Source organism: Buteo buteo, chromosome 6, assembly GCF_964188355.1.
Source record: "Buteo buteo chromosome 6, bButBut1.hap1.1, whole genome shotgun sequence".
NCBI lineage: Eukaryota > Metazoa > Chordata > Aves > Accipitriformes > Accipitridae > Buteo > Buteo buteo.
The window spans coordinates 6712402-6728170 of NC_134176.1; the positions used below are offsets into that span (position 1 = coordinate 6712402).

The window sequence follows — 15769 nt, forward strand, 5'->3', positions numbered from 1 at the left end:
CCACCAAAGGGCAGTCATGCCCAGCTGTGGTTGCTGGGATTTAATCAGTTTTAGCTATCACAGTAGTAAATAATGGGCCGATACACCTTATTTTTTTTGTTTTCAGGGTTTATGTACAATTGTGTGGAAAAAGCGCACAGGCAATCCACCTGCAGAACTTCTAGATCTGAGAGTGCTCTTAGGGAGAAAATTGTGTAGATCAATAACTCAGGCTGGAAAAGTACCCTGTGTTAATTCAAATGGGAGAAAGGTTTTCCAGATGATGTTGGTGAAAAGGTCACAGAAGGCCGAGCTCAATAAATAAAAAAAAGAGTATATAAGCGGTTATAGATATATATTACAGCAAAAAAGATTGGGAAACCTAAGTGGATACTTCTCTTTTAAAATACACTAGTATTGGAATATGAACACCTTTAAAACCTTTAGCCTATTGAAATAATGAATTAAATTAAATAGCATTAAAGCATTACATGCTGTCTGCCTCATTTAGGCGTTTGAACTAATGGCAACATGAACCAGCTGTGGCTAGAGTTTATTGAAGAGCTAAATCAGCTATTGATGGCCATAATCTTTCCTGCAGAAGAAGAAAAGAATACATATTTTATTTACGTATGTCCAATGCGTTCAGGCCGATAACTGAAAGCTGCAGAGCAGGGTGGATTGAGGTCTTTTCTCTTCCAATCTGGGACTAAAAATTCAGTGTGGGAGGAGGTTGACTAGGCATAAGCACTTTGAAGTGCTTACACATTATTCCTTGTTGCTGCTACTCATTCCCTTGCTGTAAGCAATTTCCTTTATTCAAAAAATTAATTACATGATAAAGGCAAAATTAATAAAAATCTTCTATCTGTTATGCTTATTCATTAAGAAATATGAATAGTTGATTTTTCTTCATGTTCTGTAATTCCAGCTGCATGTTGTTGTGGGTAAGTTAAAAATATACAGTGATAATGTTGGCTGGGGTCAGTTTGTCTGAGGGGTTGTTTTTAAGTTCTCAGGGTCCTATGGCTGAAAAGATGTGTGCTGAGGAGGAGGTATTTTTATTACTAATACGAAAAATAAAAGACTTCATTCAGTACCTTCCTATTTAAAAAAAAAAAACCAACAAAAAAGATAAATCTGCATATGTTGAGAATTGTAATCACCTAAATAGATGTTGCAGATAAAGGAGCTCCTCCTGCGGTGCAGGATGCGTGTGAAGGCGGTTGTTGTTTGCTCTGTAACGGCCACTGATTAATAAGTCTGCTTCTTCAAGAAAACAGCTTAAAAAGAAAATAACGAGCTGAGTAAGATGGATTCTGAGGCAGAGGTTTATCGTGCGCCGGTGCAGATCGCGGTCAGGGCTGGCAGTCACGGGCAGGCAGCTGCCCAGCTGGCCGTGCGGGCAGCGCCTTCGCCCAGCGGAAGAAGATTAGATGAGGTACGGGGGGAAAAAATGCTGATTGCCGTTTCCCTTGACACTGCAGCGTTCTGGGATAAATCAAATTGATGAACTTGGAGAAGAATGCCTGGAAGAGAGTGAAAAAGCGGTATGACCCCTGAGAAAGGAAGTTGATGCAGGCTTCAACAGGCCATTATTTATTTAATTTTTAATTCCCATGCTGTACCAGTTAATGCCAAATGTTGCCAAAAAGTTCCTGTTTGTTTCTTTCTTTCTTTTTTTTTTTTTTCCTTCTTTTTTAAGCAATCTTGGATCTCTTGTGCTTTGAGGATGCAATGGAGCTTGCCTTTATGTGCTGTAGTCTCACTTACAGAAGGTATCTAAACTCTGCATCCATCCATCAGGAGTAAATTCACTTGCTTTTTATTATGTTGGTCATTTATTGATCCGGTGATGTCTTTCTGTATGTCTGCTTCCATATATATATATATGCACACATATGTATGTATATATAAACACAGAACAAGCCAGCAAATTTTAATTAATTTTTATTTCAATTATGGCAATGGATGATCTCCTTATTTTCCCCCAACTCCTCCATGTATTACGGCTACACAGTTTATTGGCCAGAAAGGTGCATTAGACTTAAAAGTTTTTCATCATTTTTCCTACAACTTCTAAAGACATTTTGGTGGTGCAGACCCCTGTACAGGGAGTTGTCCTTTACTTAATCTCTACTCTCCCGCTACTTCTTGCAGGATGTTTGGTGGCCCGTGGGACCTGTGGGGTGTAGGGGAAGAACCCATGATGGTCGTGCTGGGGTGTTGCGGCCGTGGGTGGGCAGCGCTCGGGCTCGCCCAGCTCCAAGAGCCTGTTCTGGAGGTCATTTCTGAAGTCAGGAGATTTGCAGCATCCTGCTGCCTTCTTGCTGCTGCCCCCATTAAAGCCTGTGGCTCTCAGCCTATGGAAGAAGCTCATTAAAACATCCACTGCGGCATGGGTGAAGTGGCAGGGACAGGAGTTTGCACCGAGGACCGCACTGTGAGTCTGGGGCTGGACTTGGTGCCCTTTCTGCTGGGAGGGTCAAACATTTCTTCCAGCGGCAATGCCTCGTTTTTCTGCTTGGTCTGGCTTTGCCTTCAGGAGGTGGTTGGAGACTACGGTGGCTGCAACCCAGAGGTGGTAGAGTCTCCCTTCTTGGAGATACTCAAAAGCCATCTGGACATGGTTCTGGGCATTAGCTCTAGGTGGCCCTCCTTGATCAGAGCGTTGGACCAGATGACCTCCGGTGGCCTGGGCTCCTCATACCACCCAACTGCCAGCTTGGGGAGGTACAGACCATGGTAACATGTCCCTCCCAAGTGCTGCTGTGTGTTCTCCAAGGGAAAGGTATAGATCACTTGATAAAAACTTGTTTGGCCCATGGGATTGTGCTCCCAGCGTGCTGAGCTGAGCCACGTGTTTCTAAGGTACCTTTAGGAGAATGGTGTGGGATCACCTTCGCTGGAGCTCGCGCCGTGCTCAGAGAGAGGGGGAGGTTTGCTTGGCTTGAGCGGAGAGCCGTCAGCAAAGCAAGCTGCATGGAAGTATTTTGCCTCCTAGAAATAGCAAATACACACCGGGAATCAAATCTCCCCTATGATTTTTTTTTTTTTTAAACCATATTCAAATGAAGATTTAATGTGGAAACGTGTTTCCTGATCTAAAGGTGAATAGTTTAACTGTACGGGATGAATATTTAAGAGTAGCATATCTCTTTCCAGTAAAAACACTCTGGGCAGAGACTTCCTTTTGGTAGCAAAATGAGGCTGTTATTTTACGTGCCTTTGACCCGATTCCAAAAAAATATTTAAAATAGCGAAGTTGGCAGATCCTGCCATGGGAGGCAGCCAGGTGGAAGGGGCAGAGCTGTGAGAGGTGAGGCTGAAGTGAGGGATGAGGGCTGCGGGGGCGATGGACACCGACCCACTGGTTATCTTCTCATTCTTCAACAGCCGCCAACATCGCACGCTGTAGCGGGAGTGCATGGCTTGCAAATGGCCTATAAAATTAATTGCCAGTTAGAATTACCTAATTATCAAGCTCGTGATTATTAATTGAAGGCGCATATGGGTTTGAGGTTGTGCACGGCTTCTCTGCTGCGCTACCACCCCGCTGTGCAATTGCTAAAGGCTTTGTCAGAGCTGCGTTTGTACAGTGGTCTGTGAGCCCCTGGAAAATGGCTAATGTTCCTGTCCTCTCTTATCTTTTGGAGTTTGAAGGGCAGTTTCTGAGTAGCCTGCTTCGGGCCAAGGAGTACTGAGACAGCCATTAGTAAGCTTAAGCGAAGGGCTGGAGGTGGGTGCCGGAATCCCCATACACGTAAAACCAGCAAAGACCTGACTCTTCACAGCTAAGTTGCTGTTACAACTCAGAATAACAGTCATTAGTCACTGTTTGATTATGAGGGTTTTCATATTTGCTGGGTGCCACATAGTATTTATTTAAACACCTCTCCCAAGCATCCTGCAAGATATCATTAGGTAGGTGTTGCTGAGTGATGCAGGCTGCAATGACTGAACGTGTTAGAGCTGGGCCACAATGAAACGTGCTGTGTGGGACTCAGAAGCATTTCTGCGCCTTTTTTGGATGCATTTGCATCTTGTCATGTGCCAGCACCTAGTATGTTCTTCTGCTTTATCCATTCTTGCTCCCACGTAGGCTTCAGCTCAGTTTAGACTTTTTTTCTTGGTTAATAAATCTTCACGTTTGCACAAGTTGTATTTTTAGGGTATGGGTATTTTGAAAGTTTCAATAAATATTTTTCTTAGAACCTGAGTACGGATGTGCGTGGCTGGTGTTTTCGTGCCTGAATCCCAGATTCACGTGGCAGGGAAGCGAGGTTGCAGTGGAAGCACTTTCCTGCTCTCACTCAAACCCTCATGGCAGAGGTAAATATTTATCAGGAGACCCTCATCCTCTCCCACATGCCCAAATGCCCTTTTCCAACGAGTTGAATTTCAGCCAGGCCCCTGTGTCAGGTATTATGCTGCTGGCTCCCTTTAGACCTGCCGAATTGGGGCTGAAGCAGAGCTTGGGTGTCTGACCGGCTCGTCGTTTGGGGAGACAACGGTGAAGGATGTCGAGTGCAATTTCTGTTTTGAGGCATGGAAGGGTGATGAGACTTGCCCAAGGCTAGGAAGGAGATCGGTTGCTGGATATGAATCCCTGACCTCCCAAATTGTAAGGACATGGGGAGGCTTGAAAACGGCGCTCGTTGGAGGAGTCCCTAAGCCAGGTTCTCCTCCCTGTGCGCAGGGGGAGGAGAGGTGTCTCGGGTTGGGCGCAGGCTTTCTCAGTCCTCACTTTTTTCCAAGTCTCTGTCATGGCAGCGTGTTTATTTCTGTTGTAAGGGTGTCTTGCAAGTCTGCTTCCAGAGCTGCACCAACGTCAGCTCTGTGCAGCACAGTGGTTTGAAGAGTCGGTCGATACGGGGGGGAAAAGTCAAGGAAGAGGCAAAGCTCCTCCATGCGTATCTAACGGAAAAAGCTCCACGACACCTTTCCTTTTGAGGAGTAATTTCATCAAGAAGTGAAATCAATACCTGAAGTGGATGGATAAGCCTAACTGAGATGTTCAGAACCGCCGGCACCCTTCCGTCACGGCGTGTTGTGCTGGAGGGCCCTTGGGTTTGGGTTACAAGATAGCTGAAGGCTCCCCTCCTTGGCTACTGGGTGCGATATGAGCTTTAATTACATTAGCTGAATTTCTTCATGGCCTGAGGGCTTGCTGATGCAGGGACCTATCTTCCCCCCTAGGCATCTTGCTCAGCCTTCACCAAATGGGGCTTTTACCTTTCATTGGGGTACCAGGGGCTACCAGCTTTAGTTGATAAGCATTATTATTCAGGCAGGGAAACTTTAATGGGTCTCCATGTGGTATCTTTTTTTAATTTTTATTCTTTTTTTAGTTGCTGGAATTAAGTGTGTCATTTTTAATGGGGATCCTCTTACTTAAACCCACTGGCTGGATGGGATGAGTTGGCTGGGGGCCATACCAGGGCTCTCCTGTGACCTTCTGCAGCATCTGCAGCACTCCCAGTGCTGCACCAACACCCCTCCAGCACGAGGATTGTCATCAGTGGTGGTGATTTTAAGAGACATCCACGGTTGTAAGATCAATGTTGGCTTTAGCAACGAGCCTCCCAGCCCTGCCTGAATGTTTCATTTAGTTCTCTGATAAAAGCTTTGACCTACATCTAGCACCAGGAAGCGACGAGGCTTTGATAATACTCGGGCATCCCGGCGGAGGGCATGCTGCTAACCGAGTCTCCAAGTCGAAAATGGATGTGTCCTTTAAAATAACATCAGATAAACCAATAAAGGTTTCAGTCAGTAAACAGCTTTATCCCTGCCAGGCAACACATAGTCCAGTTTTGATGGAGAAGATGTACCTCTTTATGAACTGTAGATATTAGGAAAAGAGCTTTCTATTTTTAGTTCTAGGAAAACAAATCGAAAGCCAAAAAAAGCCCCAGTTTTGAACGATATGAGGGTGTCAGCAATGGAAATGGGCTGGGCCGCTCAGGGTGCTCAGTGAAGCAGTTATCTGTGGTGGTAAATTTGAATTGTTCTTCGCTGTACGTGTCTTAGATGCGGTCTATCATCTGGAGTTCTCAATCCCCTGTGCGAGGCTATCTTGCGGGCAGCTGTTAACAGCTTCATGCCTGTCCTTTCTAAAACGCTTGCTGCCTTTAAAAGCAATGAAGGCGATGTCCGGGAGGAACGAGGCAGGGAGGTTTGCAGCCCCGTCCTCCCGGCAGCCAGCTGTAGCCCAGGAGTCAGGGGGAGGTCAGAAACAGCAGGATGAGAATTAGCATCATTGCCCTGACAAATCGATAGTCACGGGGCGATGCTGCGGGCCCACCGCTACGCTGTGGTGTGGCCCCACGTTGATTTACGATGCTTATCTGGGGGGTTGTGTCTGTGCCATCACCTGTTTGCGTACTCATGTTGCATGTTTTGTGGGTTTTTTTCCCCCTTTCCAGGATGAACTTGACCTCACGGACAAGCACAGAGAGGCCATGTTTGCGCTGCCGGCGGAGAAGAAGTGGCAGATCTACTGCAGCAAGAAGAAAGTAAGAGACCCGTCTGCGCTGTGGTCGGGGGCTGAGCCCCTTCCCTCCCCCGTGGAGGGTGGGGAGGAGATGTGGGGAGGGACACCACTCTCTTGGGATGCTGAGTGGTATTTGGGGTGTCACAGGAGTGTTCCCTGGGGAAGCGAGGGCGACCGGTGAGGTCTGCAGTCTCCAAAATGCGTAGCTTTTCTTCCTGAGCTCGTTCAGGCTGGAGGAGGCATCCCGCTGCCCCACACGGGTGTCCCCCATCCCTGCTCATCCATGCCAGCGCAAGCAGGGCCACCTGGAGCTCCAGGATACGGACAGCCTGCCCAAAAGCCTCCCCCTCTCCTGGGTTTCCAGTTTGCTGCCTTGAAACAGGCTTGGGCATCATTTTTGTCCTCCCACCGGCTCTTGCCAGAGGATGGCACAAACAAAAATACCGCTGGGGAAGCCGTGCCCCCGCAGCACAGCCTGTGAGAGCTTTAGCTCGGTGGTGCGGAGGTTGCTTCTAGGGTGAAGCTGTGTCACCCCTGGGGTGATGAAGGGTTTTAGGTTCATGGGTGTAACTGAGATACCGCTGATAAGAGACGAGGGTTGATGTGAGTCACTGATCCGTCTGCCGAGCTCCCCCGGCGTGACGCGTCCTCTCTGCGATGCTGCCCTCGCGGCCCCGTTTCTCAAGCCGAAAACATGCGCGGACATCTTCCCAATGCTGGTAGGCTGACGTTTGCTTTTGCTCTTGGGGGCGTGCAGCCCGAGCAGCGTGGGGTACCGTGGGCTGGCAGCCTGCCAAGTGGCCAAAATCACTCTTTTTTTCCCCCAGTAAACTGAAGATTTTTGCCCCTGTATGTTGGCACAGTAGTTACTCCCAGCTATCCGTGCTGGGACTCATTTTCCCTCCCAGCCTTGGCCAAAGCAGAGATCCTGCAGGATGTACCACCATGGGGAGAAATGGGGCAAAAATCTTCAATCTTGCAAGCAGATGGAAGGACACCAAGGCCTGTGAGGGAGATGCCCCCAGTTGGGGCCATGGACCTGTTGGAGCGGGTCCAGAGGAGGGCCACAAAAATGATCAGAGGGATGGAATACCTCTGCTGTGAAGAAAGGCTGAGAGAGTTGGGGTTGTTCAGCCTGGAGAAGAGAAGGCTCTGGGGAGACCTTCTTGCAGCCTTTCAGCACTTAAAGGGAGCTTAGAAGAAAGATGGGGACAGACTTTTTAGGAGGCCCTGATGCAATAGGACAAGGGGGAATGGCTTTAAACTAAAAGAGAGTAGATTTAGACTAGATATAAGGAAGAAATTTTTTACGCTGAGGGTGGTGAAACACTGGCACAGGTTGCCCGGAGAGGTGGTAGATGCCCCATCCCTGGAAATATTCAAGGTCAGGTTGGACGGGGCTCTAAACAGCCTGATCTAGTTGAAGATGTCCCAGCTCACTGCAGGGAGGTTGGACTAGATGGCCTTTAATTGTCACTTCCAACCCAAACTATTCTATGATTCAGTGATTCAGTTCCCAAATTCGCCTCTGCGTCCCCTCTCCCGGCTGCAGGAGTTGCCTCAGCAGTGCTGGCGGTCGCCTGGCCCCACTCGAAGGGTGCTCGGTGCCATTAATGCCTCTTTTCTCCTGCTGTAGCAATGGCACCAGATTTTCCAGCCACGTTTTAGGCCAAGAGCAGGCTTACCTTGCTCATGTAGGATTAAGTTTTAAGCCTCTCATAAATACCCCTGAAATCCCTGTATTATTGTTAGACAGAGGCCTGCCATGCCCGAGATTCAAATCAGAGGGGAGAAGAGATGTTAACAAATTACAGGCACTGGTCTGAATCAAGAAGAAAATGGGCAGGGGATGCTCTCTCATCACTGCCTGTGGGATAAGCGGAGCCGTGCTCTAGTGAGTCTGGACAAGGAGAGACAACAGCGACTTAAATCAAGCAAGCTGTGTAATTATTATTGTGAGTGGAGATTACATGCTGTCTAATCTCCCGAGGAGGGGTTTAGATGGGGCTGATGGTGCCTCTTTCCTGTTCCAGCACCTCCTTGCGCTCATGGTTTTTTTAAAAACCATGCTGAGAAACTCCCTGCTCCTGGGGGGTGTTGAAGGAAGGAGCCACAGAAGCACGCCGTGGCATCCTCAGAGGTCCTCAGAACAGGCGCCCGTCCAAGGCTGGAACCTGGCTGCCATTCTGCTCTGGTCCTTGTTCCTCTGGCTGCTCTCAGCCGCTCCTTCCCTGCTCGCGATGCCGTCTCGGTGAGCTGCAGAGCGTACGTGCCACTGCTTGCTCTGAAGGAGTTGTGCTGGTGGAGACGAATGCTTTTCTCCTGTTTTTTAATTAAAAATGAGCGAGACCATATCAACAGAGGCTCCAGCAGTGGAGGAAACCAGGAATCAGATGGGCTGGAGAACGTCTCTATGCACAGCAGGCTTTAGGCAGTCCCACTCCTATGTGATGAGGACCAGTAGGCAGCAGAAATATCAGTGGCTATCCCAGTGGCTCATGGTAAATCTTACTCATGTACCTATGTTTTTATGAGGACAAATCACCTACAGGGTAGCTTGGCATCAAGGAGAGGGGCTGGGCTTCTCCAGCTGAGAGCAATGGCTGGGTTTTGGCCGGAGCGGTGGAGCTGGAGACAGGGCAGGGGTCCTACCTCCCTGCCTCGGCTGCAGGCTGAGCGGCGGTGATTTGGGAGGTCCAGGATGCGCCCAAACCCTTTGGCCTGCCTGTGTTTTATAGAAAGTCATCACTTGAGATGCTGGTAACACCTGGTTTCACCTGGTGGGTCTGAGGGGGCTGGCAAAGGTGGACATCAGTCACAGGCAGCTGCCTGACTTACCAAGGATCCAAAATTGTCCCTGAGGAGTTTTTGCTCTTTCCTCTGCTGCCACTTTTGGCTCCTGTTGGAAACAGACTGTTAAGAGTCAGGCAACTTCGGTCAGATGTTGAGTCTGAAAGTGCCAGTTTGGGGCATTCCTAATTTTTAGCATTTTCCCCATTTTCCTGCTGGTTGCAGTGCTCCCTGCCACAATCGCAGAGACCAGTTGCAACGAGCTCCATCTCGAAAGAGCAGCACAAGGCAAGACAGAAACGCTGCCCAGCCTTTTCCTGGGGGTTTTCCTTGCAAATCAGCTTTGCTGAGCTCCAAAATATCTCGTGCTGTGGCTGTAGCCCATGCAGCCAGGGCACTCCCCTGCCTCAATCGACAGCAAAGGTGCGTGCAGCACAGAAAGCATCTGAGTATTTGTCCTTCCAGCACGTTCCCTGCTACTGTGTGCCATGTCTGGGTGCTTCTGCTTTGCCATCGATGTCATCCACCGTACTCAGCTCTCCAGAGCGCATCCCAGTTGTTGTATGTTTTATATATTCCCATGATGGGCAAGATTTGGTAAAAGGTGACTAAAATGAGACATTTTGTTGGGCTGGGTTGACCTGGAAAGGGAGCTGGCAGCGCCTGGCCTTGGCACTGCTCGTCGAGAGGAAATAAGGGAAACCAGCTATTCCCCAGGCGTATTTCCTTCCCTGGAATATTTCCCCCTGGCCTGCAGCCCTGTAACCTGGTTCCTCTGCCCTGCAAGCAGCTGTTTTTATCCCAGCCCACAGTACGGCCTTGGCAGGGCAGAAGTTTTGTCCTCCCTGATTCTCCATCCATGGAGACGCCAGGTCTGATCCCAGCCCTGACTCTGCTCGGAGCAGAGGGTTGCGCTAGATGAACTCCTCACAGTCCCATTCCACCCGCCTGCATCACCCTGTGATGCTCTGGGGGGGACAGGGGGGAGCAGAAAGACAGACAGCATCTCGTGATGGGGTCTGGCGAGTCTGTCGGCAGCGACCCAAACAGGAACTGAAGTCTACATTAAATCCAGCAGCCGTGCGGTGCTTGGGTCAGGAGAGAGATTTGAAGATTTTTGGAGAGACCTTCTTTGAAGTCGTCAGCCCCCTCTACGGCTATAATAAAGCAGGGAAACGCAGAGGTGGAGATGCATTAACAGCGGGATGAAATCTGCTTTTAGAAGTGGTATTTCTGGAGGATGACTCGTTTCATACCTCATCCCGAAATATTTCACTCCCTGCTGGCCCCGCTCTCCAGGAGAGGATATTGCTCGGAAGCGCAGGGAGGAAGCAGGAGGGTTTCCAGCTTTAGCGTTTCTTTGGCTGCGGATTTGCTTCAGTGAAAGAGGGTGACTCAGGATGGCCTTTCTCAGGAGGCCGTGCTCCAAAGGGAGTTAATAATTAACACTTTGCACTTAGTCTGCAGCACCTCTTAATTGCGGGAGATTTGCCTCCTGCCAGCCAAAGTACATAATGTTAAGCTGTTAAAGCAGCTCGCTGGGTGATTTTTTATGAGCGTCAAAATAAGGGTGGATACAGGGGTGTTCAGGCAGAAGCTCAGCATAAACAACCAGGTGGAAGGGATTGGCAGTGAAACCCAGCTCAGGCAAAGGCAGGGTCTGACTCTGCCCCACTCCCTTTTGATTCAGCTGAGCTCTCTGAGCATCTGTAAAGCTGGGGTAGGAGAAAAATGACCAGGGATACCAAGCAATGCTGGACTCTTTAAGCTTGTGTTGGAAACCCGTTGGCATCGCTAATGCTGGGTGCGTAAAATTTCCTCAGGCATCAGGTATAAAACCAAGCTCCCTTCGCATTAGGAGAAGGCAGCCGTGGTGCTTTTGCAGGGGAGAATGGGGAAAAATGTGGTAAATGGGGAAATGAGTGATGGCTTTCCAATAATACTGTATTTCCCAGCCAGACAGCTTCTTTCCTCTCTGACTGCGCCTTCCACCCACTCCCTCCAGAGAGCTTTGCTTTTTCCAGCTCACTCTTCTACTTTTCCTGCTCAGTCCTGCAGCTCATTCATGGGGCTTGTGTTGCTGCTTCCTTCATTTAAAAAACCACCAATTTATTTTTTTTTTTTCCTGCAGTAGCAGAACTAGGAGCAAAAGCTGACAAAGATGGCATGCAAGGGGAGGAGGAAAAAATACCTCGGCGTTTTGCCGTGCTCCTGGGTCATCTGGGATGGACGAGAAGTGTTTCATGGCCCCTGAGCATCCAGATATACCTGTGGTTATTGCAGCAGCAGGTTGAAATATCATCTCAGGTGTCATTTTCTCAGGCTGACTGAGAGAAACGATCTGTTTGCATGGCTGGGGGTATTTTTCAATAGGAAATGTTTATAGTTTTTATCTTTAAAGGTAATTCCCTTTTTAGTTCCAATCACAACACACTTTTGTTTAAGCAAGGTTTTTCTCTGTCTCTGGCCAAAAAATGCATCTGTTAGCAATCTTTTTGGATTTTAAAGCGAAGCTTTTCAAACAATGAACCAGCTGACTACGAAAGGCATCTGGTCATGCTATATTTGCTTATGGGGAGCATAATTTTTAAACCCTGGGAAAAGCGTACAAGGGCATGTGTGTATTTGTAGAGCAGAGGGTATAGCAAGTGTTAGCATACATAAAACCACTGGTCTGGGATGGGGTGGCTTGAACCCCAAGATCCCAGTTCGGGCGGAATCTGATGAAGTTACAGCCCTTTGCAGCATTGTTCCATGGGGAAGGGGCTTTAGTTGTGTCATTTAGGTTTTGTTGCAGGGGTACCTGGGTGGGCCAAGCGGCTGGAGGGACAAGGGAGACCCGGAGGGCTACGGTGGGCCAAAACCTCCGCCAGCGCACACCTGGCAACAGCTCGGCCATGCCGGCAGAGCTGGGCTGGATTTAAACCTCCCGTGCAGGCTGCAGACCTGTCGGTTTTAAAACCCATCCGCACCACTCTCTGCTTCTTTTTTGACCTTGCAGACAGCATCCAGGTGGATTATCTGTGGCAGGAAGGGAAGGGGGTTGTCCAAAACATGGTGGGCTGCCAGCTGCTGCCAGCTTTCCCTTGCTTGGCTGTTATGGAGCAGCAAGGAGGGGTGGGGAACCCTGTGCAAAATGAAAATGCAATCAGGAGGATGCATAAAAATGAAGGGGTTTGCTTCTGGTTTTACAGCAGATGCCAACTGAAGAGGGTTTTTTTTTTTAACCCCTTGCTGTGACTTTCGTGGTGTGAAGTCCTCCTGGGGCAGACCAGCCTTGCAGGTGATGCCAAGAGGGAGGTGAACCATCAAAGTCACGAGCGTTGTCGCTAAAGGGCTCTCCAGTGTTTGCTCGGAGCTGGTTGCTGCGAGCCAGCCCTTTCCTTCTAACTTGGTTTCACCTTGAAGGGTCTAACCTGGTGTGTTGGACGTCAGGTGGGTGAGGAACCTGGCCGGCCGCCCTCCAGGGCTCAGTTACCCAAAGCAGCTCCAGATCCATCACCACCACCGTGGGCTGCAAGTGTTTGAAGGAGGCTGCTGGATCAGAGACATCTCCTGCAGGCTGGGCATCTAAAAGGTGTCACCAGAAGCTTGATTTAGAAGCAAAGCAGCCCTAACGAAGCACTGAGGAGCTTCACAGGTGTCTTTCTCCCCACCGCCATGGGGTCATGCTGCAAGCAGGAGGGTGCATTACTCCCAGCAGCTGTGTTCCTGCAGGTCAGAGCAGCAGGAGCTGGTGGAGACGCACCTTCCAGGTGTAAATAACAGTGCCCAAACAGGGCTGAGACCAGCTCGAAACTACTTTCAAGCCACCGCTGTCGAGCCATCACCTCCTCTGTGCTGCTGCCCAGTGTCCCAAGGATGGTCACTGGGATGAGCAAGGGCATTTCTGGCTGTGGGAGCTGCTGGCACCCCGAGGGGGAGGCGTGCCGGCTGTGGAAGTGTCAGGCTTGTCACCAAGACGTGGCAGGACTGCGGAGCGTGAAATCTCCCCGGGAGGAGCAAAGGGATGGCTGGAGCTGGCGGATCGGTGACCTTTGCTTAGAAGAGCTCCCACTAATGAGGCGCCTTGCCTGGGTGCTGCTTTCCCCACAGCACCCGATGCTGATGGACGGGATGGAGCTTGTTCATCGGGTTCATGCCACGACAACCCCCCCGCCACTGCCACCACGGAACGAAACAGCCGAGCAGCAGCATCCGTCAGCCCCACGCACGGAGTCTGGGGGCAAAGGGGCAGCGGAGGCGAGGAGAAGGCACAGCAGTGCCGGGGCCACAGCTGGTGTGATTTGTATTTTTGCCAGGTCCCTGGAAGGAAGAAGTGGATGTCAGGGGGGAGCGGGTGGGAAATGAAGGAGGGGACAGGGCAAAGATTGCCCTTGGTTGCCCGGCTTTGGCGTTTCCTAATTTTTGCAGCAGAGCACATGTGTCAGTCAGGGCCGTTTCCTGGAGGACAGCGAGGGATGTTGGTGCGAATGTTACAGAGGAGAAGGGATGCCTGTCCCTGCACTATGCAATTACAGCCATCAGCTTGCCTCTAAAAGAGCAGCTCGTAGTAAGCCACAGCATGGCATCAGGCTGTCAGCGGGGTTCGGATCAGCCCTCGCTTCTGTGCTTCTTGAGAACAAAGCGAACACAGCGAAGAGCTAAACACAGCCCAGAGAAGAAGAAATTGGGAGATGTTTGTGTCCCTGGTGCCAGACGGGCGAGATGTGATGGAGCATCCTGGAGAGCTGACGTTGGCGGTACTCAGCTCCATGTCTGGGGATCCCTTGTCAAAGGCAGGCAGCAAAACTCACATCCCCAAAACCCACCCTGGGTGCTGGGAAACCATTTTACAAATTCACCCTTTCAACCCGTGGTGCCCGGAGAGGTTCCTCTGTTCTCCTGCCTCCGAGCAAAGTCTTGTGAGTCACTTCCCTCCAGGCTTGTCGCTTTGTCGGGAGATTTCTTTACCACCACCAAATGCACTAAAGGACACTTATCGGTGTGCTGTAGACCATTAGCCGCAGTAATTACCACTGAGCAATGTCCTGCAGTGAGCTGAGGGAAGCCCGTGCCCTGATCTTTGCCGGCTTTATTGTGCAGTCCCCCTTTTGCCTGGGAAGCTGCTTTCTGATGAGCCTGCCCTGGTGCTCATCTGAATTAATGAGGTTCTGCTGCACTTAATTGAGAGTGCTCTCTAAATTGGGGGTTTCAGGGAGGAAATGCAAGAGCCCAAGGGAGCCGAGCAAAGGGAAATATTTATAATGCAGCACGTTAATTATAAATGAGCAGTTTAGCCAATTTTGTTGTTCAGCCTCCCTCCGCCCCCTGGAGACCTTTATTTTTTTGCTCCACTGCTTCTTTTCAGCCCTAAATGAGCAGCAGGTCCGGATCCCTGCCCGCCTCACAGGTGTTCGCACCACGTGGGAAGGTCCTGGGATATGGGATGAGCCGGTCTCGCTGCCTTCCCACCCCATTCCTCAGCATGGATCTCCCTCCCTGTGCAAATCTGCTGGCTGGGTGCATCTGGACAGCTCTTGGTGCTGTGCCGTGGTGGGGACCTTGCCACCCTTCCCAGTTGGTGTCGCTGCTGGGAGTGCTGGTGGGAGAGGGATGCTCCTTATAAGAGGTGCTGGTGGTACCCTGGGGTGATGGGGAGGACCTCCAGTGATGTCTCCAGGAGGTGATAGGAGCTGGTCCTTTTTTGGACCATGTTCAAGGCACACATGGGTGCCCCAGCTCCGCCATCCCCCAGGGCACCATTTGCATGCCAGCCTCTAAAGCAGGGCAGGAAAGCTGGGAAAATCACAGTCTTTGCCCACAGGCTTTGCAGGGTTTGTGCAGAGCCTTCCCGCAGCATAGGATTGCTTGGAGGGCTGGGTTGGCAGATGTGCACGGGGCTTGTGGCTCCCCAGCATCCCTCCCTTCTTCTTCAGTGCCTCCGTCATGTTTACGTGCTCTCTTTCTGGTGCATTTAGACATCGTGCTGGGTACGGCTGTGCTTTTGCACACTGGAGCAGACAGGAGTGTCCTTTAGAAAGGTGTGCGATGTGAGCTGAGAAACCAGAAAGACCTGGCTGCCTGTGTCGGGTGGGATCATCACCGAGCAGGAAGGTGGCCCGAGCCTCACCCCAGCCACTTGGCATCACTGAGGAACCATGGGGTCATCCAACAGGACGGGTGGGCAACACTGAATTGGGCTAGCACCAAGAAACTGCCCTTTGGTTGTGGGAAAATAATGCAAGCGATGCTCTGCAGATTGAACCTGCCGTCGGGTACAGCCTGACCTCACATCCCCGTGTCCCCATGGTGGTTGGCCATGGGCAGTTCCCCCATATCCTGCTCCCACCTCGCTCCCGGGAACTGGTGGTCCCGCCTGAGTTAAACTGTTGGCTCTAACCCACGTTGCAGAAATGATGTGTGTTTCCCTGGGGTGACAAATACTTTGCAAAATACGACAGTTCACGTTTCTCGCCCAGCTCAGGAGAAGCAGAAGACCTTCCTTCAGCTCTGCGAGGGGTG

At 50.3% G+C, this 15769-nt stretch overlaps 1 protein-coding gene across 3 annotated transcripts in view; it reads left to right on the forward strand.

Annotated features, from left to right (window-relative positions):
* DAAM1 (dishevelled associated activator of morphogenesis 1) overlaps positions 1 to 15769 on the forward strand; it is a 98355-nt gene that overhangs the window by 45855 nt on the left and 36731 nt on the right. For all 3 annotated transcript variants that reach the window (XM_075029592.1, XM_075029594.1, XM_075029593.1), the window contains exon 4: positions 6408 to 6497. In XM_075029592.1, coding sequence (XP_074885693.1) covers positions 6408 to 6497 — 90 coding nt within the window. The remainder of the gene's footprint in view (positions 1 to 6407; positions 6498 to 15769) is intronic.